The following is a 23,924-nucleotide window of genomic DNA, read 5'->3' on the forward strand; positions in this document are numbered from 1 at the left end:
TTCCATTTTCCTCTTCCTTTCCTCTCTCCCTTGAAAACTTTCTGCACCTGAGACAGTGGGAGGGAGGGAGATAGAGCATGAAACAGCACCCCAAATCCTGTCCCATTACAAGCAGCACAGGCTTCTGTCCCTCTACTCCTCTGCCTCCAGTCATTTGCATGGGAGGGAGGAGCTGCTTGCTCTCTCTCTCCCTCTTTCTCCCTCTCTCTCCTCTACCTCTCTCCCTCCCTCTCTCTTTTAGAAGCTTTACACCTGCCATCCTGCCTACAGTATGTGATGATATCACAATGTCTCTCTTACATCACAGACAGGCTGACATCATCACACAGGCTGGCGGCCAGCAAGAGACAGAAATGCAGATAGAGACACACTGACAAATACATACACTGTAGGCACAGGCACCATGCGGCTTCTGCACCATAAAAGTTCATTTGAATCAAAAATAATGTCATCTTTTAAGTGAGGCGCTATTGAAATCTTGGGGGTCTAAGTGTCAAGACAATCTTGACATAAAACGGAGGCATCATTTTCAATCATTCAATAATGATGTGGTTTTGGATGACAGTATTCTATGAGATATCATGGGAAAATAATAGGAGACATAATGGAAATACAGTATCGTCCAATTTGTGACCATAATGGGAATATACATAGCGCTTCCTTCACAGGAAATAATACATGTGACATAACGGGAATGTAGTAAGTATGTGGGTTTGGCTGGGATTATCCTACATCCTGCAGGGATATAATAACTGGGAAAACGCTATATTTGATACCGCCACGTTGTGGGATGAGCGAGTAAACATTGCATGTCATTTCCCAGAATCCCTTGCTGCAGTGGGAGCACTGTATGCTACTGTACTGTAGGTGATAATGGTTGAAATATATATATATATATATATATATATATATATATATATAGATATATATCTATATATATATATATATATATATATATATATATATATATACATACACATCAACCAGTACAATAATTTAAAAGGGGGGAATTAAAATGGTTGAAGTGGATAATGACAAGTATATACCGATCCAAAAAAACAACTCCTGAGCATGTATGTACTGCTTACATGGATGTACTATTAGCATGTACAGTGTTGTTTGTTACTGCAGTTACCAATTTATTTCCATTTTAAATATTTAATTTCTCTGAAATGGTGCAAGCAAATTGTATGAAAAGTTGCAAACGAATACATGAATGTTTTGTATCCAGAGTCAGGGGGATGAGATGAGATGGGGTCATGTTCATACAGTATTTGAACTGTACATTACTAAAAGAAGGCTTTTTTTCTATGCAGATACAGTATAGTGTTTCAAACACATGCTATACACACGTACACACACATACACATACACACACACACACACACACACACACGAGGTAATGTAAAGATGTGGGTGAACAGAGCGAAAAAGATTGTACTAGAAACGCTTATTAACATCAAAGGAATGGGCCTAAAGCAAAAGTTTGAACAGCAGCAGCAGCTGCAGTACCCCTGATATCTATGGATGGGACAGATACCCCCTGCAGACGCACGCACGCACGCACGCACACACACACACACAGGGAGGGGTCTGTAGTGTGACAGAGCACACCAGCTTCACCACCAGGCACTCCTTCTTGAATTAAAATAAAACTATCTCCTTACCTCTTTCTGGATGCCCCCTCTTTACCAACAAGAGGGACAGGACCAGCTCTCCTCAGCTTCCATTTTCCTCTTCCTTTCCTCTCTCCCTTGAAAACTTTCTGCACCTGAGACAGTGGGAGGGAGGGAGATAGAGCATGAAACAGCACCCCAAATCCTGTCCCATTACAAGCAGCACAGGCTTCTGTCCCTCTACTCCTCTGCCTCCAGTCATTTGCATGGGAGGGAGGAGCTGCTTGCTCTCTCTCTCCCTCTTTCTCCCTCTCTCTCCTCTACCTCTCTCCCTCCCTCTCTCTTTTAGAAGCTTTACACCTGCCATCCTGCCTACAGTATGTGATGATATCACAATGTCTCTCTTACATCACAGACAGGCTGACATCATCACACAGGCTGGCGGCCAGCAAGAGACAGAAATGCAGATAGAGACACACTGACAAATACATACACTGTAGGCACAGGCACCATGCGGCTTCTGCACCATAAAAGTTCATTTGAATCAAAAATAATGTCATCTTTTAAGTGAGGCGCTATTGAAATCTTGGGGGTCTAAGTGTCAAGACAATCTTGACATAAAACGGAGGCATCATTTTCAATCATTCAATAATGATGTGGTTTTGGATGACAGTATTCTATGAGATATCATGGGAAAATAATAGGAGACATAATGGAAATACAGTATCGTCCAATTTGTGACCATAATGGGAATATACATAGCGCTTCCTTCACAGGAAATAATACATGTGACATAACGGGAATGTAGTAAGTATGTGGGTTTGGCTGGGATTATCCTACATCCTGCAGGGATATAATAACTGGGAAAACGCTATATTTGATACCGCCACGTTGTGGGATGAGCGAGTAAACATTGCATGTCATTTCCCAGAATCCCTTGCTGCAGTGGGAGCACTGTATGCTACTGTACTGTAGGTGATAATGGTTGAAATATATATATATATATATATATATATAGATATATAGATATATATCTATATATATATATATATATATATATATATATATACATACACATCAACCAGTACAATAATTTAAAAGGGGGGAATTAAAATGGTTGAAGTGGATAATGACAAGTATATACCGATCCAAAAAAACAACTCCTGAGCATGTATGTACTGCTTACATGGATGTACTATTAGCATGTACAGTGTTGTTTGTTACTGCAGTTACCAATTTATTTCCATTTTAAATATTTAATTTCTCTGAAATGGTGCAAGCAAATTGTATGAAAAGTTGCAAACGAATACATGAATGTTTTGTATCCAGAGTCAGGGGGATGAGATGAGATGGGGTCATGTTCATACAGTATTTGAACTGTACATTACTAAAAGAAGGCTTTTTTTCTATGCAGATACAGTATAGTGTTTCAAACACATGCTATACACACGTACACACACATACACATACACACACACACACACACACACACACACACAAGGTAATGTAAAGATGTGGGTGAACAGAGCGAAAAAGATTGTACTAGAAACGCTTATTAACATCAAAGGAATGGGCCTAAAGCAAAAGTTTGAACAGCAGCAGCAGCAGCTGCAGTACCCCTGATATCTATGGATGGGACAGATACCCCCTGCAGACGCACGCACGCACACACACACACACAGGGAGGGGTCTGTAGTGTGACAGAGCACACCAGCTTCGCCACCAGGCACTCCTTCTTGAATTAAAATAAAACTATCTCCTTACCTCTTTCTGGATGCCCCCTCTTTACCAACAAGAGGGACAGGACCAGCTCTCCTCAGCTTCCATTTTCCTCTTCCTTTCCTCTCTCCCTTGAAAACTTTCTGCACCTGAGACAGTGGGAGGGAGGGAGATAGAGCATGAAACAGCACCCCAAATCCTGTCCCATTACAAGCAGCACAGGCTTCTGTCCCTCTACTCCTCTGCCTCCAGTCATTTGCATGGGAGGGAGGAGCTGCTTGCTCTCTCTCTCCCTCTTTCTCCCTCTCTCTCCTCTACCTCTCTCCCTCCCTCTCTCTTTTAGAAGCTTTACACCTGCCATCCTGCCTACAGTATGTGATGATATCACAATGTCTCTCTTACATCACAGACAGGCTGACATCATCACACAGGCTGGCGGCCAGCAAGAGACAGAAATGCAGATAGAGACACACTGACAAATACATACACTGTAGGCACAGGCACCATGCGGCTTCTGCACCATAAAAGTTCATTTGAATCAAAAATAATGTCATCTTTTAAGTGAGGCGCTATTGAAATCTTGGGGGTCTAAGTGTCAAGACAATCTTGACATAAAACGGAGGCATCATTTTCAATCATTCAATAATGATGTGGTTTTGGATGACAGTATTCTATGAGATATCATGGGAAAATAATAGGAGACATAATGGAAATACAGTATCGTCCAATTTGTGACCATAATGGGAATATACATAGCGCTTCCTTCACAGGAAATAATACATGTGACATAACGGGAATGTAGTAAGTATGTGGGTTTGGCTGGGATTATCCTACATCCTGCAGGGATACAGTATAATAACTGGGAAAACGCTATATTTGATACCGCCACGTTGTGGGATGAGCGAGTAAACATTGCATGTCATTTCCCAGAATCCCTTGCTGCAGTGGGAGCACTGTATGCTACTGTACTGTAGGTGATAATGGTTGAAATATATATATATATATATATATATATATAGATTCAGAGGCAGTCACGTGGCGACAGCCTCTGAAAAATCAAATTTGACCAGCACCAAATTTCGCGCCGCCACGTCGCATTGCGCTTACTATAAGCGCACACAATGGCGGCAATACATGTTTTGCCGCAACGTCGCCGGCATTATAAGCGCAGCCTAAGGCTGCGTTTATAGTACTGGCGACTGCGATTTTGCGCAGTGCCTTAGCAAGTACATGCAGTCCATCGCGGGTGCCCATAATGGGGTCGACGCGATCGCTGGAAGACTTCTTCGGCCCAAAAAAACCTTGCGCACCCCTGCTTTACGGTAATGTCATGATTTGCGTGGTGGGAAATTTAAGTGGTGGTCTTGCAGCCTCCATACTATTTAAGAGAGTGGGGAGCACTATACTTGCTCACTGCACCTGACATAGGGAATCATTCTCTGAACTGTTGTGATCTTTCTGCAAATAAATGCATGCCTTTTTTTTTTCCCAACGTAAAATAGTGCGCGCGACAAAGTAACGGAGTGATGTCGCCGTCGCAAAAACTGGAAGCCGGCAAATTTTGATTTTTCAAGGGCTGTTGCGTCACGTGACGGCCCTTGAACAAATCAAATTGCCGGAATCCCGCAACGCTGCTGCCCGGCGAAACATAACTTCCGCCGGTGGCGACGTCACACGTCGAGTCGCGGTCGACGGCATTATAGGCACGGCCTTAGATATTGTGGAGAAGGCTCGGTTCAGTGTCCAACTTATTCCAGACTGACTTTCATCAGACTATATTGAAGTCTATGAAACCCCTCATGCTAAAAATCAGTGACGAACTCAGAATCAGTGATATGGAGAAAATCAATGGGCATTGACATGTCTGATATAGTTATCAGCATCGGCAGCCCTCACTTTGTTGTCAGCCCGAAATCTGTCCTCATGAAGCTGCTTCCCTGCGTTCCGCTTCAGTTGAAGGCTATGTCCTATTAGATCTTACGATCAAGGAGCATTATGATGTTAAGAGTTAAGAGTTAAGGAGCATTATGATTGGTAACAAACTATGGACAGTGGTGGTAGTGCATTTGATAAAAGCTGTGGTTTGGTGCTTGGTTGCTGAAGAATAGAATTTCTTTTAAAGCATTTAGAACTGTGAAGTGGCTAAACAGGATTTGAAGCAGTACAAGCTCCTTGTAACTGTGGGATAGTCACTTTGTCTGCTTTGTCCTTAAGCTCCAAGGCCCTAATGTAACATGCTGTGGAGCCGCTTCTTTGTGCAAGAAACTATTTTAGTCCCTATTGTTTAAATGGAGCTGCTCTCTTCCCCAGTGCAGGAAAGTAGTTTCACAGCATATTGTATAGTGGTGCAATAATTAAACGGTGAGCTTTAGGCCCGCGCTTATAGTGCCGGTGGTGGCGACGCGACGTCGCCCGAAAACATGCATTGTCGCCGTCGCGTGCGCTTATAGTAAGCGTGACGGGGCGACGCGATTTTTTGCAGCCGGAAGATTTGATTTTTCAGGGGCTGTCGCCTCGTGTGACAGCTCCTGAACCAATCAGTGGCCTGGTCGCCCGCGCCGCTGCCGCAAAGCGAAATACAACTTTCGCTAGCGGCGACGGGTGACGTCACGTGTCGCCGTCGCGGTCACTATACGCGCGGCCTTACACAGGCAGGGGACTAGTGCCTGGAAGCTGTATATAGAGTGCTATATAAATGAATACTGTAGTGCATTATCATACCATTACAGTTAGTCCCCGCTCTTCAACGTTTCACTATACAACGAATGGCATATCCAGGGGTGAGCAAACTTTTTATGCCGAGCCCCCCTTTTCATCCATGACCTTTCTCGGGGCCCCCCTGCCTGATGTAATAAAAATCGTATGGAAAAAAAAACCCTTTATTAAACGGTATACAATGTAAATACAAATATGTCTAAATACTTATATATTTCAACAGCTCACGCTTGCAAAATTAGGCTGCGTCCATGTTGCCGCTGAGAGCGGTGACATCTCAAAGCATGAGTCACATAATTTTGCAAGCACGAGTGGGGGGGGGGGAGTGGATCAGGGCTATTTTTGTGTGTAGCTGTGTGTGTGTGGCTGTGTGCATTGACTGCTGCTGAGCGTGCTACAAAGACAATTTTGTTTGTCTCCCCAAGCGCCAAGCTTGGGAGAGCGTACGTGCACAAAGGCAATCCTTTAGGGTGGGCATTCATCCACTTCTTTGCTACCTCCCTTTCCTCTCTCCATTTTTTTCCCTTCCCTCCCTTTTTTCCTTCTCCCATTTGCCTTTTTATTCTCCCTGCTCTTTAGCTTGCTTTCCCCAGTGTCATCCACACTCCTACCTACAGTATTATGTATTATTTATTTATTTCCGTTTTCAATGTTGTGTTATTTTTAATTATTTCTGTATATTCATAGTATGATTGATAGTGGCAGCCTACCCTTTCACTTGCAGAGGAAGTTGCAGAGGATCGCAGCGAAACAGTTTGCCAGCGGAGAGCAGGAACCCAGCGCTATTGCAGGGCAGACACCGGAAGGAGGGGCGTTTGACATCACAGCGCTGGGGCGTGCTCCTCCCTGTACCTCCGAAGCCCTCGCGCATGCGCACACACAATCACGTGGCCGCCACCGGCACTATCCTGTTCGCCCGCGCACATCTTCGGCTGCCCGTCCGTGCACATCTTCTTGGCCCTTCCATGCACAGCATCTGCCGGCCCACGCACACCAGGTTTCGCTGCACGCGCCCCCATAGATAATCTTGCGCCCCCCCCCCCCCGTTTACGCACTGCTGCATTCAATCACAACACAGACACAGCACACATGATCACAACACACACAGAACACATACTCATATCACAACCTACACAACACACACAGACACAACACACAGACACAACACACACACTCAATCACGTAGCAAGCGTGCCCTCTATAGAACAGCCCTTGCAACGGTTTCACTATCCAACGCTACTTCCAGAACGGATTCCATTGGATAACCGAGGACAGCCTGTAATTATACACAGTACTATGCTGTTAAATTATTCCCCTTTCCCTGGCTGGAGATGAGATCAGCTCCAATCTAATGTGACTACAATCTTGTCCAGTACTCAAAAGCACCTTCACAGCATATTGAATTGGGAAGGTTTGTAGAATACAATCAGATCTTCTTGATGAAAATGAAAAGGCCACTTTCGGTCCAGAACACCTACATGTCACTCATGTTCTGTCCTTGGAGACTGATATCCGTGTTTCCTTCAACATGATTTCTGCTTTAATAACAGAAAGAGTAACATTGTTAAAAGAACGCACAGAACACGCGCACCTCAGCGCACAGAACACGCGCACCTCAGCGCACAGAACACGCGCACCTCAGCGCACAGAACACGCGCACCTCAGCGCACAGAACACGCGCACCTCAGCTAGGGAGACTGCTGCCCCAGCCCCCTCCGTGCTGCATTACTGTGACTAGGGCTGGCGTGCTGGCTATCAGTGACGTCACTACGCCTGCCCTCACCACCAGGCGCTGGTTTGGTGGCATAGAACGGGGCGTCTGCAGCGGCGGCGGCGGCATCATCATGCAGGGCGCAAGGGCAGGAAGGAGCGGGCAGGCTGCTGATCCGCGGCCGTGCAACGAGGTAACCACGGGCAGAGCCGGCGGGGCACTGAGCAGGGTTACCCCACGCGCTGCCAGGGTGGCAAGCAACACACGGGCAGAGAATTGGGTAAAGAGCGCCTTGTGCATGAAGAGCCGTGCTCAGAAGTCCGTGAGTAGGGTGAAAGAGCCCGGACTCTGGGCCGGGTAGGCAGTAATATGCAAAGGGGAAGAGTGTCTGCTTCCTGGAGTGACAGCTCTCTGCAGGGCCCCGTGGTTGGATTACCCACTGGCCCTATCTCACCAGCCTTACACATCCGTTCATACAATTCATCTCTCATTCCCAGCATAGGACACTGCAGGTTTATGTGGTCACATCTGGGATGGGGCAGGAGTGCATCGCCATGTTAGCAATGGTTTGGCTAAATGTTACTGCATGTGTACTGCATGTGTACTGTCCAAGTATTATTTTTTTTATCATAGGAATTCAGATTTTACTGCTTTTACACCTAGTTGTTTTTTTTGTTAATAATAAAACGCGTTACACGATTGTTGTGTCCAGCAGTTCTGATTAAAGCATTTACTGTAGTAAAAGAAAAACACTGCACAGAACAGCAAAGCGTTAATATTAAGCTATTATTGGCTTTCTTGTTTTTTGTTTTACACAATTGCATCCACATTTTAATGTATTGAAAGTATGCAGAAAAATTCATTAAAACATTTTTTTTTACATAGTGAAACCATGCAACACTGCATGTGTAATTTTTGTAACTATGCCCAAGACATACAGTACTTGAAAAGGAGAGGTAACTCAATGTATTACTTCCTGGTAAAACATTTTTATAAATAACTCATTTAACCCCTAACCTGCTTGCAGAAACACTGAAGTTTATTGCTGGCCCTGTGACTGAAGGAATCCGAGTACTTTGACAGCAAAGCTTTGATTTGCTATTGAGGGTGATGTTTAACCCTTTGAAGAAAAAAAATGTTCCCAGCACTCATAAATGATGAGTAAGTGTCAAATGGATATGCCAAAAAAAACTTTACCCATATTACAAAATCATAACAAAAAACACGAATGAATGAACAGTTTAGACACTGTATGTATATATACATGCAAGAACACACGGATAGAGAGAGAACAGAGCACAGTGTGTGAACACAAGTCCAAAACACCGTGCGCAAAAGGGAAATACTACACACAAGAACAGATGACCAAAGGGGGGGGGGGGAAATGAGAAGGAAAAGAACACAATGAAAATCTGTTACCACCGAAAGGTCTGTGGTACTTCCCTTAAGACCCTTAGGCCTTGCCCCCGCTGCCTACTACAGCGTCCGCTGTGGCGGACGCTGCGCGCACGAGAGCCCTCCCCGCAATGGCGCCGGGCCCGCTGCGAGCGGGGGCCGCAGCGCTCGAGCGAGAGCTACTCCTGCTCTCAATAGAATTGAGAGCAGGACCTAGCGTCGAGCGATACGGCACGCCCCCCGGCGGTTCAGCCAATGAGGGCGAACCTGCCGGGTGACGTCATGGCCACGCCCCCGTCACTCCTCCGCCACGCCCCCCCGGTCTCTTACTGCAGCTCCCTGCAGACCAGGTAATCGGCTGCACGCGCCGCCAATCTCGCGGGCGCGCGTTGCAGCTGAGTTACAGGGGCCGTAGCCTTAGGCTGCGTACATTGTGCGGAGACGACGTGAGTGACGTCGCTTGCGCCGAAAACAAACACTAGGGCGCCATTATAAGTGTGTATAGTGTGAGCGCGTGCACAAGAGCGACCGGCGCTTCGCGCGACAACCTTTATTGAATTTGCTGTGCGATGCTGGTTCTCGTGAGCAGTTCGCCCAATGAGTGTGAACCAGCTCTGTGACATCACAGCCACGCCTCCCTGTCGCTTCTGCCTGCAGGACAGAACAGGCGAGCGTGACGTTGCACACGCATTCACTATGGACGAGTCCTTAGTTAGGTCCTCCCTTGTTGGCAAAGAAAAGATGTAAAATGTGTACTGTAGTCCCAATGATGGGAAAGCAGTTGCACAATGGCTGGCCTATGTAATAGCCCAAGAAACAGGTATGTCCTCTAGCAGTGATAAACAAAACAAGAAAAGCTTCCCTGTTGAATGCACTCGTACAGTGAGTGCGTTCAACAGGGAAACTTTTCTTGTTCTGTTTATCATTATTATATTGTTCCTATTGCACCTCCAGTGTTAACATATCAATCAATATATTAAGGCTGCGCTTATAGTGCCCGCGGCGGTGACGCGACGTCGATCCGAAACAAATACATTGACGACCTCGCAAGTGCTTATAGTAAGCGCAACGGAGCGACATTGCAACCAAACATTTTGTCGCCGGGTCTATTTGATTTTTTAGAGACAGTCGCCACATGTGACTGTCTCTAAACCAATCAGGGACGTCGCTTCAAATCAAATTATAACTTTCGCTGGTGACGTCTTCTGCCGTCGTCGCCAGCACTATAAGCGCGGCCTTATACTGTAAGTACCAGGTCGCACTATATTCGGGCAAATATGGTACTTAGGCTGATGCGGGAGTATCATCCCTTCCCCCTTTCCCACAGAGCTCCGAAACTTGTGCAAAAAAAAAAAAAGCTAAGTACAAGCAAAAGTTCAAAACGCTGGAAAGCTCCAAGTATAAGCGTCCTCAATACTAAATATTCCCCAGCAGGGCTAATGGTATGTGATGCAGGAACCAAAGAACCGTATAGCTGCAAATTCAGATTTCCTCCCTCCCCCCTTTTTTGGTCATCTGTTCTTTTGTGTAGTATTTCCCTTGTGTGCACTGTACTTTGTTTTGGAATCATTTGTGTTCATATTTTGTTCACACACTACTCGGTTTGATCTGTGTGTGTGTGTGTGTGTGTGTGTGTGTGTGTGTGTGTGTGTGTGTGTGTGTGTGTGTATATATATACACACACACACACACTACATTGTTCATTCATTAGTGTTTTTTGTTATGATTTTGTAATTAAGTAAAGTTTTTTTGGCATATCCATTTGACACTCATCATTTACCTTTCAGTGCTGGGAACTTGAGTGTGTTTTCGTGTGGATATTTTCAAGGGTTTTAGGGTCCCTCGCATGTTCCACTTGTACCACCATTGCGCTTTTGCATAGATGTGTTTATTTTTAGAGTGCTGCCTATACTCTATACTTTAATGTTTAACCCTTTGGTTGCGATCTTTCAGTGACCACGGGAATAGAGGAAATATGGTAGGGCACTCGACCTGCATTGCGACCTTTTTAAGTGCTAGATAAGACCAGGAGGGCTTTAGCGTTTTCCAGGTAAATCCAAGCGTAGAGTATGTTACAGCAAAAAGAAAAAAAGTGAGAAGCGCAGTCAAAATTGGGTAGTGGTAAAACTAGACACTTTTATTAAAAATCCTGTCCCAGGGATCACCCTCTAGGACAACAAAAACATGATGATCAATATATAGACAATAAAGTTTAAAAACTGTGCAGATGAAGCTGTTGTGCAATTGCACTCAATGGGTCTCCAAGGGGTTAAAAACGGGAGAATCCCGGTGTACAGTCAGAGTCCTGTAAACTGTGCGCTGCCCGGGCAGATTATGATATAGAGGGGTACCCCAGGGTTGAAGCAATGCTCGATATGCTCACCCTTTAATCGCTGCTGGTCCGTGGGGGTCCGATGACTTTCTTCAATCTCGAAATTTGCTCCAGTACACGCTGCACAGATGCACGTTGACACACGATACCACGCAGCCCTCCGGGTGTCCGGGTCTGATGTCACTTCCGGCCGTGACGCACAGACCCTTCCCGGTAGTCTCTGGACTGCGTCCGTCAGCTCTCCTCCTGGTGGTTGCCGATGAAAGGCAAACAAACTTGAAACAGGTGCTACTGGCTGGAGCCCACTGTATGATGTTGCTTGCTCCACTGCACTGAATGAGAGCAAAAACCCTATGCTCCTCCTCCTACGCGTTTCACCATGAAGATGGCTTCGTCAATTTGGGGCCCCTTATTTGCCTGACAATGTCTTGGTTAAATCTCATCTGGAATTCTAAGGACATCTTTTTATTTATAGATTATGTATGCCATGATCTTATTGCTTTTTCCAGTTGTTTCTTTGCCATTAATACTGCGTCATTGCTCTGGAACACATTGCTTCACGAGAGGCCCACGCCAAGTATAGGGCGTAGGATAACCCTCTATTATATGCTGGAACATTACTGCTGTAGTGTTGGTAATGAGCTTCCCATATGATTTGGGTTTTATTGTAGAACAGTTGCCTTTAATCTAACCCAAGCAGACAAGATTTTAGGAACCATTAATGAAGCATTGGGCAATAATGCAGTTACTTTTGGACATTTAAAGTAACCCGTATCAGTTGGCATTATTTTAATGATTTTTTTTTTTATTATCGAAACTGAAACTCAGAGGAAGGCCAGCGCTAAAACGAGGCACGGGCCGTGGCACCCAAATATTGAGGGGGAGTGAAACGCAATCGCCAGGAGCAGTAGTGGTAATGTCACAACCTTTTGAAGTGGGTGATCACCGTTAAAAACCCAGTGTCTGCTGCCTACGTCCTGGGTAAAGTCACTTTACGTCCCCTTGTGCCTCAACTACCGTTATTATAATGTTACATTATAATGTTAATAGTGCAGGGATTTATGCCTGAAAACAATCCAAGCACAGGAATGCATAAGCAACAATATTATATTATCATATCACAATGTCCCTATATTATTACCTCAACTTCAAAAAGAGTTTCCCGTGGTTTTAAGCTTAAAGCTACAGCGCCAGTGAGCGTGCGCGAGCAACGGAGTGCCTGGTGGCGCTCGTGGCCTTCAGCCGAGCAATCTGAGGCGGCGGGGGCGCAGCCATGATCTCATGTGTCTGCTTCGCCCTCATTGGCTGAACCGCCACCGTGACGTGGCCATCGCTCGGCCGCACCATAAGTCAAATTTCTTGACTTCTCAAAATGTAGTCGCCACTCGCGCTTGATCATATGCGCGCATGCACTGACTGGGGCCGGCCCCATAGAGCCGTATTTTGTACGTGCTAGCAGTGGGGACGAGGCCTTATGCCTTGTCCATGAGGACGGAGCGCCATGGCGCTCGCTTGCAGCACGGGCGATTCCTGGCCTGCAGTGTAGCGCGATGGGCGGCTTGCTCGGGGTGTGCCCGTGATGTCACGTGCGCAGTTCGCTCTCATTGGCTGAACCAAGCACGTGACCGGCCCATCGCGCAACAGACAATTTTTGTCTCTGCATGAATCGCGCCTACAGACGCGCGAGCGCGCACACAGAGTATGGACACTCCAATGGATTTACATTGATCAACATGGAGAGGCCTAAGGCTGCGCTTATAGTGCTGGCGACGTCGCGGCAAAACAAATATATTGCCGCCATCGTGTGCGCTTATAGTAAGCGCGACGGATTGGTCGCGATCGCTGGAAGTCATCTCTATTTGCTTTTCCAGCGACCGTCACCTGACAGTCGGATCGCCGGCACTATAAACGTAGCCTAAGGCTTGCTACCGCCGGGTCACTTATGACTTTTAATATGTCTCACTATCGCTTTAGTGGGTCGGTGTGTGTGTTGCACACTTTTTTGATTTGCGTTTAGGTGTGTATTGTGTGTTGATCTTAATGTCGATCCGTTAATACAGTACAGCAGTGTTTTCTTTATAAAGCTTTCTATGGTTGCCTGCATTTCCCCCTTGGTTTGGACTCCAGGGCCCTGACACAGCGCTTTGTATATTGCATACTTTGGTTAGTCACAAAAACCTGGTCTCTCTGGTGTCCCTAAGGGTAGACGTGAGAAAGTATGGCTTCGACGTTATTAGAGATGGACGAGCGTGTTCAGTCTGCAAATTCTCACGCACATTACTATTTCTTTGCAAATCCGTGGAGGTTTGTGCAAAGAGTTTGTTATAAAAAGTTTGTGCAAAAACATGCAGTTTCACCTTGCGCCACTAGAGTTCGCACCGACAAACTTCATAAATTTCGCTGAGACTCGTTATCACTAGAGTCCCAAGTGCTATACAGGCATACCCCGCTTTAAGTACACTCACTTTAAGTACACTCGCGAGTAAGTACATATCGCCCAATAGGCAAACGGCAGCTCACGCATGCGCCTGTCAGCACGTCCTGAACAGCAATACCGGCTCCCTACCTGTACCGAAGCTGTGCGCAAGCGGGGAGACTATAGAGCCTGTTACAAATGCGTTATTTACATCAGTTATGCACGTATATGATGATTACAGTACAGTACATGCATCAATAAGTGGGGAAAAGGTAGTGCTTCACTTTAAGTACATTTTCGCTTTACATACATGCTCCGGTCCCATTGCGTACGTTAATGCGGGGTATGCCTGTATATACCTCCCAAAACACACCATTTTATACAACGTGGAGAGAGACGTGCACCTAATGGAACACCCCTGAGATTCCTGGGAAACATGCTATTTTATTTATGCAATATATATATATATATTATATATATTATGTCTTTAACAAAACTACAAAAGTTACAAACGTGACAACCGGTCATGTTTTACTCCCCACAAAAAGCGAAATGCTGACCCTGAGACCATTTTGGTGGACACTCATGAATGTGATTGCATTGTGCAGTAGTTTAAGTGGGGCAACGTAAAGTCATCAATGCACTCACAAGATGCCAGTATCAGCGGGTTCATCAGAAAAGTGGGTAGTTCTCCTCGAAGGCATTGCAGCTGTATATACTGGATGCTTCTAGTAGTGGTCTGACTGCAGAGTGTGCTGGAAATGTCACCCGAGCCTATTCCCACACTCCTTTCCGGTATCTTCACTGCCGCGCGTGTCCGGAGCCGGTTCATACTGTTTTTTAGTGAAGTGCAGAGACAACCTTGTGTAATATTTTGGTTCAGTGATTCATAAACCGCCCCATTATAAGGAGAGAACTCACCAGTGTAACATCATTTAAAGCTTGAATAAAACAGTGTTATCAGGGTAATTGTGCTCAAAACCAAATATAAGTGCAATTCTTAAATAAGAAAGTGCTTAGTGAATTATTCAATACTGTATAACAATATAAAATATAAACTGAAAATTCTGTGATGAAAGACCAGAAAGCGACAATTTTCACTTTTTGATTATTTAAAGCTTACCTGAAACCCAGCAAGAATACCTAAGATTATAGGAACTACTGCCAGGTTTACATAAAATGGCTATTATTTGTAGGGTTTTTTTTTGTGTGTGTCAAAACAAGCACACAAAAAAACAACAAATATCTCAGGAATTAAATGGTCCATTGAAGGTTGGAGGACCATGGATCAGCTCAAGGGGAACCCAATTCCAAGTAAGTTATAAACCAAATAAGAACCAAAAATGTATAGCATCGTGAGCTGCTGATTTTTAACCTGTCTTGAGTATCAAACAGTAATGTTGAAATTAAGTTCCAGCACTAGTCTTCCATCCTATTATGCTTGGTTCTGGTTAAACATCAGGTAACCGACCTCCTAGATAGTTAGTGAACGTATTGGCTTGTTTGTTGCCCCTTCTTCTGTACTACAACAATGACATTAGTGAGACATTTTAAGAAGTTAAAGCCCTACCCTGAGTGCCTTTGTCGGTGAATTCGGAAGACTTGATTTTTCGTGTTTAATTTTACCCTACCCAGGTCTTCGCTGACCTGTCCTCCGGGAAATTGCCTCTGGACCCAAGCGGCGTTTTGAACAGTGAACTGGACAGAAATGAGAAGGTCTTCCAAGCTAAAATGACAATGATTTTAATGAAGGTAGGAGCCATATCGCTCTACCATGAATATATGGATTGATGTTTCTTACATGATATTTTCATTTAACCGTTTAAAGCCTATGCCTGTGCTATATATTATTTATGATGTGATCTGCATCAGGGGGGTTCGCAGACATTTCTCAGGTCTGTCAGAGGAATGGAGTACATGGGTTTGAAAGCCTGTACAAGAGTAGAGAGAACACACCTGGTACACCTGTGCATGTGTTTTCACAGGCTACTTTAAGTTGGTATTCCATATAAAGTGACAATCTCCTGTGCCCGCCATAAAAATAAATGTTTATTTCATTTCTAAATTCTGTAAGGGCATTCTGGATAAATGATTTTTATTTTTCTTCCCCTCCGAGGGAAATAAAAATGGTTGCTGCCACCCACAAACATTTTAAAGCAGCTATTTGCATGGGGATGTCTTAACAGTGCAATAATAAACCGGTGAAAACTGTGTAAACCAGTTTTTTGGAAAAAAATTAAATAGAACAAGAAAAATCTGCACAATACAATCTAACTGTTTTGGGTTCTGATTTTTATTTTTTTTATATATTTATATATTATTTTGGTGGGGGATGCTGCTTCAACCCTAATTTTAGTGGAGCACCTGAAAAAGCAGATTGTGTGCTGCAGTACAACCAGCAGTGAATGTTATATCTGTATCCAACACACACCACCACGACATTCCATATCAGATAAGTGTGAGGTGTAGCTGAATAATGTGAAGGTATTTGTTGTTATGGTTCTGTCTGCTACAAAGTAAATAGTAACTGCTGCAACGCCTTTTCATGTCTGTTTTTTTTTTTTTACATAGTACGACAAGCCTTTTGAAGATGATCTACTAATAGATATTGCAAGTTTAACTTATGATACCCCAAATGGTAAGGAAGTATTTGCAACCGATAAAAGTCCATGGGAAATCTCATGTGAGTGGGTAAATTGTTCTTTTAATCGGTTAATTGTTGGAGCCAAGAAATGTAGTCTGGTCCAATAGCACGGACATGTAAAGTGTTTATATTTCCAAATGAACATGAAAACTACTTACTACTTTAAAAAAACAAACCCCAGGAAATGTCAAGTGACCTGTTAATACTGTGTATGATTGTATGCATAATAATTGTACGGTTTCATTTTCTGGCTTGTTATATCTTGTAACATTATTTTAATGCGTGTCTCACATTCAAATGAATGTTGCAAGTGTTAAAGATCCCATCGGGACCAGAGATTGATCTATTTAATTAAACACTTGGAACATTCATTTGCGAGTGGCGTTTGTTGGAGATTCTGCAGTACCAAGGCAATTACACCAGTGCTGCTGTTTTGGTGTCCCGATTACACTGTAGTAGCCAAGCGTGTCAGCTTTTTTTTATGGTGGCACTCCTCTCTATAATTGCAATATGGCATCGCTGAAATTGGAGAAAGGTGGGAATAGATCTAACTGCTTCATATTTTTTTACATTAACCATCATGTCAAAGAATGAATTGCTTACAGGCATACCCCAGTTTAAGGACACTCACTTTAAGTACACTCGCGAGTAAGGACATATTTACAATAGCACCATACCTCTGTGTCCATACGCTTGCTTCGCGAGTGCGGACACTTATTCTGCCCTACAGACCGCCGTAGTAGCGATGCGCTGATTCCCCTCGCCCAATAGGCAAACGGCAGCTCGCGCATGCGCCTGTCTGCACGTCCTGAACAGCAATACCGGCTCCCTACCTGTACCGAAGCATCGATAAGTGGGGGGAAAAGGTAGTGCTTCACTTTAAGTACATTTTCGCTTAACATACATGCTTTGGTCCCATTGTGTACGTTAATGCCTGTATATATATCTAAAAAATTTTTTAGACATGTGTCCAGTGTTGCAAAGATCAATGGCTTCGTTTTGGACAGAACATGTAATTAATTTCCGGTTGCACGTGATTTGATCATCATTTCTTTGTAGCTATTAGTAAGTGTAGGAAGATGTTTGTGTCATCCCTACCAATGATATCAAAATGAACGTCTTCGGCCAGTTCATATTGGGACCTCCTTTCATTAATTGAAAGTTGAACACGATCCACTTCTCTCTCCTCAAGTCTGCAATACTTTCCATCTTTATTCAGCCATCCACTTATCTCTCCGTTATGCTCCTTGAGTGGTTCATTTAACACTCCTACCTATCTCAGTAGATGTCTTCTCAGATGTTTTGGCTCTTTTAACCTACTTCTGCCCACTGGTTCAGAGCAAGTCTCTGTAGCTGCCAGCATTTCTCTCCTCTCGGGCTACAGCCTAATTCTGACCTGATATTGATACCAACAGCTGCTACTGCAAGCATTCCCTGGTTGGATATCCAGACTACAGCAATATTTGTGCTACCATTGTAGTTCACCTAGCACTGTGATGACACTTTTTAACCCATTAAATATGACAAGAAAAAGCAAACCTATAACGTCTAGCAATCCAATAAATTATTATCTCAACGGATGACTCCCCTTCTCTGCTTTATTTAATGTGTTCATTTTTACTCAATCTTTTCTTTCTTTTTTTTTTTTTTTAAATCTAGGACCCAAAATATGGAATGGCTGCTATAAAAATATTAAAAAGAAACCGAAATATAAAAATCGTTCAAAGAAAAAGGTATTTATCAACTTTGTAGTCTTATTTTGCTTAAGATAGATAGAAAAGACAAGCCCAAACCCTCATAAAGCATTACTAAACAAATATTTTAGTGGGTAAAAGGTACTGAATACACATATGGTACAGTGGAAAAATAAAAACAATTGGGTATAATAACCATCAGGAGTCGTCGGAATACCAGACCCTCATAGGCACACCGAAGTGACAGGGACCCCACAAGGAAGCCCAGCCAGCCTATTGGTAACAATGCAGGTAGGTGTATTCACACAATCACTGCAGCATTGGAAATACCCGTTCCGATAGGGAAAGCACCCTCTCCCGGTCCAAAGCATACACTCCATCACTGCAACTAAAATTTTCTTAAGACACGCTTGCGGAAGCCCCTTCTAAAGCCGCTCTCATTGCGGCTGCAGGGGCTCGCTGCCGAGCAGCAGCGCGCTTCAGCGCCTAAGCACTGACCATGCCCGAGGCCTAAGGCGTCCACACCCCACGCTCCACTCAGATGAGCAGGTTAAGCTGGAATCATAAGCAAAGAAAAGAAAGAAAGCTCCCTAATAGCCGCACAAGAGAACACCTATACCTATGTTAAAAATTACTATTTATTAATAAATGATTAAAATATATTTATTGCAGCAAAAAGCTAACGTGAACCAAAGTGATTAAAATAAATTAAAAAACGGAGCAGGTAACTGTATGCCTAATTCAAACTAACAGTGTATGCTAGGAATAACTATTTTAGAATGTCCCACTGCTATATAATTATACTAACAGTGGTAGTTATACCAATACAGTTCTATATAGTTTGAGGACTACACCTAAATGGAGAGTATAGCTTAATGTAGTGTGTGTGCTCAGAATAATATATTTGTTGAGCCAGCTAATGCTAGTATACGGATATATACACACACATATGTACCAGACCAACGGGTTCAAAGGTAAATGAACCTAGAGGTCTGTTATGTTTAGCAGAACAGCTATTTCAAGATCACAAAGTATGTGTCTTGTACTCAGAACCATGACAAATAGGAAAGTAGTCAGAGTGTTGTGCTTCCTTTAGAAGGCTCCGAAACACTCTAACTGAGAGAAGGCAACAGTCCTCTCCGATATAGCCAGCGCACTAGGTGGTGACGCTTAGCCTGCCCAACATATGTTTCACCGTTGTGGCTTCATCGGGGGCTGGAATCACCTCCTTTCAGGGAGCAGCTGCGACACAGACACTCAAGGGTGACGTCACCGCTCAGGAGTGGTACAGAGATCAAATGATTACCGGTAGCATGTGTCACGGGAGACCAGGACTAACACGCATGGTACATCATTGGTGGTTTCTTCTCGCTCTTCCTCATCTGGATTATGCCCCGTGTTTTCCATGCTCCCATAACATTTCATGCATAAATCCTCAACTCCCTTTTAGATAAGTGCAAAGTCTTTTATGGAGATAATGTGTAATCCTTTCCCCTCCAACAGGACATACATGTACAGGTAAGGGAGGAGCTAGGTGTCCCTCTATAAAAGAGCTCTGTCCACCAAAGCTTGGGATTTCTTCCATTATGAGTTAATGTTCCTTTTTAGTAAATGCTGCAGCAATTACAAATTGAAGACTAACCCGGTTAGGGATTGACTAAAAAGAAAAATGAAACGGGAGCAATGAATTGCTGTGACAAGGACTGCCGTACCCTCCTGAGGGACTTACACATGCATACTCTCATATGCATACGTTGAAATGTGTCCATATATATATAACCAGTGTTCGACAAACCTATACATTTGCTCGCCCCGGGCGAGTGGATTTAACCCCCGGGCGAGTAAATATTGGCCCAAGCAGCACACGTTTAGTACTAGGTGGCGAGTAGATTTTTTTGTGTGGCGAGTAGATTTTTTGGTGATTTGTCAACCACTGTATATAACCATACACAAACAACTTTAATCACAAGCGTTTCCTGATATTAAGTATTCATATATAGCATATCACGCACAGTGAAAGCCCAAATAAATACTTATTCTAGTAGTACATTTATTATTATTATTATTATACCTATGTGGTCACACTTTTTTTTTTTACACTGCTTTACAAAGCAGATCTAGAATTTCCAACAACATGCATTGAAGTTGTGGTTCGGTCTTGGGTTTCTTTTGTCCCCCCTAGATTGGAAGCAGGAGCTGTACCGCGTTATTTTCAGCTTTGGGAATCATCTCTTGCAGATATACTTGCCTCTGACCCCCAGTGGTGGATTTTCCATTAGGCCTGTGCCTAGGCCGGCATATTTCTTTACACCCCCTCCCCCCACAATATAAAGAGGCCCCTCTCTCTTCCCCACTGGTTGCTGCAGGAGAGAATAGGGCCTCTAAAGTTCTTACCTTCTGCGTCATGCCGCGCTTCTTCTGCAGAGTCAAATGACGCAGCGACGTCCGGTACCATGGCAACGTGCTGCCGTGTCACATCGCGGTACCATGACAACATGACGTCACGTTACCATCGTAACGCGAAGCCATGGGACGTTGTAGCTTCATTTGATGCTGCAGAAGGAGGGGCGCGGCACCAGGTAAGTGACTATGGCCGGCAGTTTTTGTAAATCCACTACTGGTGACCCTCGGTACCATCCCCTGCTGGGGTAACAAAATTGCATCCTTTTGGCCCACGTGCCATGGGAGGTTTTAGATCCAGTAAGTACCAACAGCAACTACAGAAGTTAGTATCTTGGGAAGCATGGGGTCCGCAGAACCAAAACGAATGCGGTTCAGCTTCATACCGATTTACAATATGTGACCTTAGTATGGAATGCTCCTTTCAGAATTAAATATCTTAACAAATGTATAGATCCTTTTTATCTTAAGTTTGATATTTACATTATATGCATGCGTTGTCTGGTTTTCAAAACGTAAACATTTTCATTGACCAAGGAGGCGCGAGCTTCCCCCCCCCCCTCTCATAAAAACCCTCTACATAAAGACATACAAATAACAAGAGGACACATATATGGAGGTAAAAGGCCGCGGCTTATTTATTAACACAAATGGGGATAGCGTACCACCTGTCCGCGCCAGAATGCTCAGGGCTGGGCAACGCAAAGGGGGCACCCGGAAGTACGTCCCGGTGACCTGCCCAATTGCTTCAAACCCCCCGATAACCAGCCCCGAGCCACTTCTGGGGAACAAGCACCTACCCCCCCCCCCCAACTGCCGCCGCGACAAAGCAATTGGTCCACTGACCCCTCCATCGTTATCTTTTCTTCCTTGTCTCGAATATATACTCTTATTTATCTGCAAAATAAAGAAATGTTAACACCCCCCCCCCAACTGCCGCCACCAACGGGCCTGTTTAACCCCCTTAAATCAGACCCGTACCGCCATACCCCTTATGACCTCTTCCAAACCTTCCTGTAAATCATTATTAAACATATCCACACCCACATCCGACAACTGTACCCCATCTTCCCTAAACCATCCACTCAATTAAAAACTAAACTGCGGGTGACGAATGACCCCACCCCCACATTGAACCAAGAAATTCCCCACCTTCCTGTTTAACCTCTTCCTCATCTTGTTAACTCTCCCCGGGATACGCGCACCTTTCCAAACCAACCTGCATATTATCTTATTATCTCGGACCAAAATAATTGCACCTTTGGCCAAAACGCTAACATGCGCGCCAAATCTTGCTTAATCTGCTGGAATAAATCAATCGACCGCAATTTTGCCACATCATTACCCCCAACATGAATAATGATGATGTCCGGTGCCCTCCTACCCCTGGCCCTAGAAATTAGCAGCGGAAAAAGACGTCCCCACCGCATCCCTCTCATCCCCCACCACGTTACCTCTACCTGCTCCATACTCAAACCTAAATTCTTTCCATACGGGCGCGAATTCACCCTCTTCCCCGCCCAGTGTACCATTGAATCTCCCACGATCCAAATTACCACGAAATCTGAGGAGGCAAAAACATGGTGGGAAAAAAGAAAAACAACAGCAGAGTGATTACTCTATCGCAACATTCTCCCCTACCAAATCCGGCCTGATGTATGTCCGGTAACTGTCTGACTTCCAGCGCCCAATCCTCCGTATCTTTGCTACCGCGAGCCCAACGCGTGCTGCTTCCGTCGCTGCCCCAATGCGAAAAGAATGCGTTCCATACTGCCCCCTTCTAACCCTTGCTGCTTGAGACACATCCGAAAGACCCGCAAATATTGAAACCTTGACAATGCCCCCCCGTTCATGTGCACTAACAGTGGACCCCCTTGTTCTGGCCTAATGGCCAAATAATCTTCCAAAGCTTTTACTGGGCACACCACACTTCCAGGCAAACCCTTCAACAAGATCCACGCTCCCTTTCCTTTCGGATCCGTTTTAGACCTCCGTACCAGCAACCTCACCAAACCTTCTCCTAAACTTACGTCAGCCCGCTGCAAGCCAACCCCTCCTTTCTTGGATACACAAACCAATTCACCTGCTCACAGAGCTGCAAAAAATGCTATGATGAATGTGACCTTAAAAAGTACTGCCTCAAAACTGGAAGAGCATACCACGTCTGTGACCCACAACAAACCTTCCAAAATTACCGACGTCACTGGTCTTCTGCCATCCCTGCTAGTTATCCCTTTAACCATGCCTGCTAGCACCTTCCTTACCACAAAACACATCAACCCTACCATTCAGCCTAAGGAAGAACGATATACCCGCCATCTTTCTCCCTATGGATCCACCAGCTAAACACTTGTCCCTCAAACTCATCATGTGACCCAGCAAAATGTCTACCTCCGAGATCTTTCCTCCCGCCAACCTTTCCGCCTCCCGAAATTCTCGCCAAGCAGCCACCTAAGCACCCCACGTACCCGGGGCGAGTGAAGCCTTGATTATATCAATCACACCTCCGTTACCAGATCCCACAAGACTGCTGGGCACCGTTCGCCCTGGGTCTCCGCCCCCGGTGCCAACCTCCGAAACAGCTCCATCTGCAAACGTGATAATGCATCAGCAATGTTGTTCTCCACCCCAGGAACATGCCTAGCCTTGAAACCTATATTAAGCTGTAAACACCGTAACACAAAATGCCTCAACAGAACCAACACTGGTGGGGACCGTGAACCAAAATTATTCACAGCCTCCACCACACCCAAGTTGTTGGACCAAAACGTCACCTCCCTGTTAGCAAACTTGTCCCCCCAAAGATGTACAGCCACTAGTAAAGGGAAAAGTTCAAAAAATGTCAGATTCCTGATAAGCTGAGTCCCTCGCCAATCCTCTGGCCATTCCTCCGCACACCAAGCTCCATTAAAATATACACCAAACCCTACTGACCCAGCCGCATCCGTAAATAGCTGCAGCTCATCGTTCCGCGCTGGACGCCCCCTCCACAACGTCCTTCCGTTGTAACTCTGTAAGAATTCTTGCCACACCACCAAATCCTTCCGAATATCTGTTGTGACCCGAATGAAGTGGTTGGGACACCTTACCCCCGCTGTAGCTGCTGACAAGCGCCTGGAAAACACCCTTCCCACAGGCATAATGCGAGCTGCAAGCACCAAATGGCCCATCAAAACCGGAAACTGTCTTAATGAGGCCTTCCTAAGAAGCATGAAATCCTTTATCATACTCTCCAAAACAACTAACTTCTCAGGAGGTAACCTATATTCCCTGTTCACTGAA

At 44.7% G+C, this 23,924-nt stretch overlaps 1 protein-coding gene across 1 annotated transcript in view; it reads left to right on the forward strand.

The window, feature by feature from the left end:
• Window positions 1-7,727: 7,727 nt before the first annotated feature.
• LOC142476634 (uncharacterized) overlaps window positions 7,728-23,924 on the forward strand; it is a 34,709-nt gene continuing 18,512 nt past the window's right edge. The window contains exons 1-4 of the mRNA XM_075581847.1: window positions 7,728-8,041; window positions 15,540-15,656; window positions 16,476-16,542; window positions 18,208-18,281. Of these exons, the coding sequence (XP_075437962.1) occupies window positions 7,895-8,041; window positions 15,540-15,656; window positions 16,476-16,542; window positions 18,208-18,281 (405 nt within the window). The 5' untranslated portion in view covers window positions 7,728-7,894. The remainder of the gene's footprint in view (window positions 8,042-15,539; window positions 15,657-16,475; window positions 16,543-18,207; window positions 18,282-23,924) is intronic.

The sequence above is a fragment of the Ascaphus truei genome, unplaced genomic scaffold (assembly GCF_040206685.1).
Source record: "Ascaphus truei isolate aAscTru1 unplaced genomic scaffold, aAscTru1.hap1 HAP1_SCAFFOLD_163, whole genome shotgun sequence".
Taxonomy (NCBI): domain Eukaryota; kingdom Metazoa; phylum Chordata; class Amphibia; order Anura; family Ascaphidae; genus Ascaphus; species Ascaphus truei.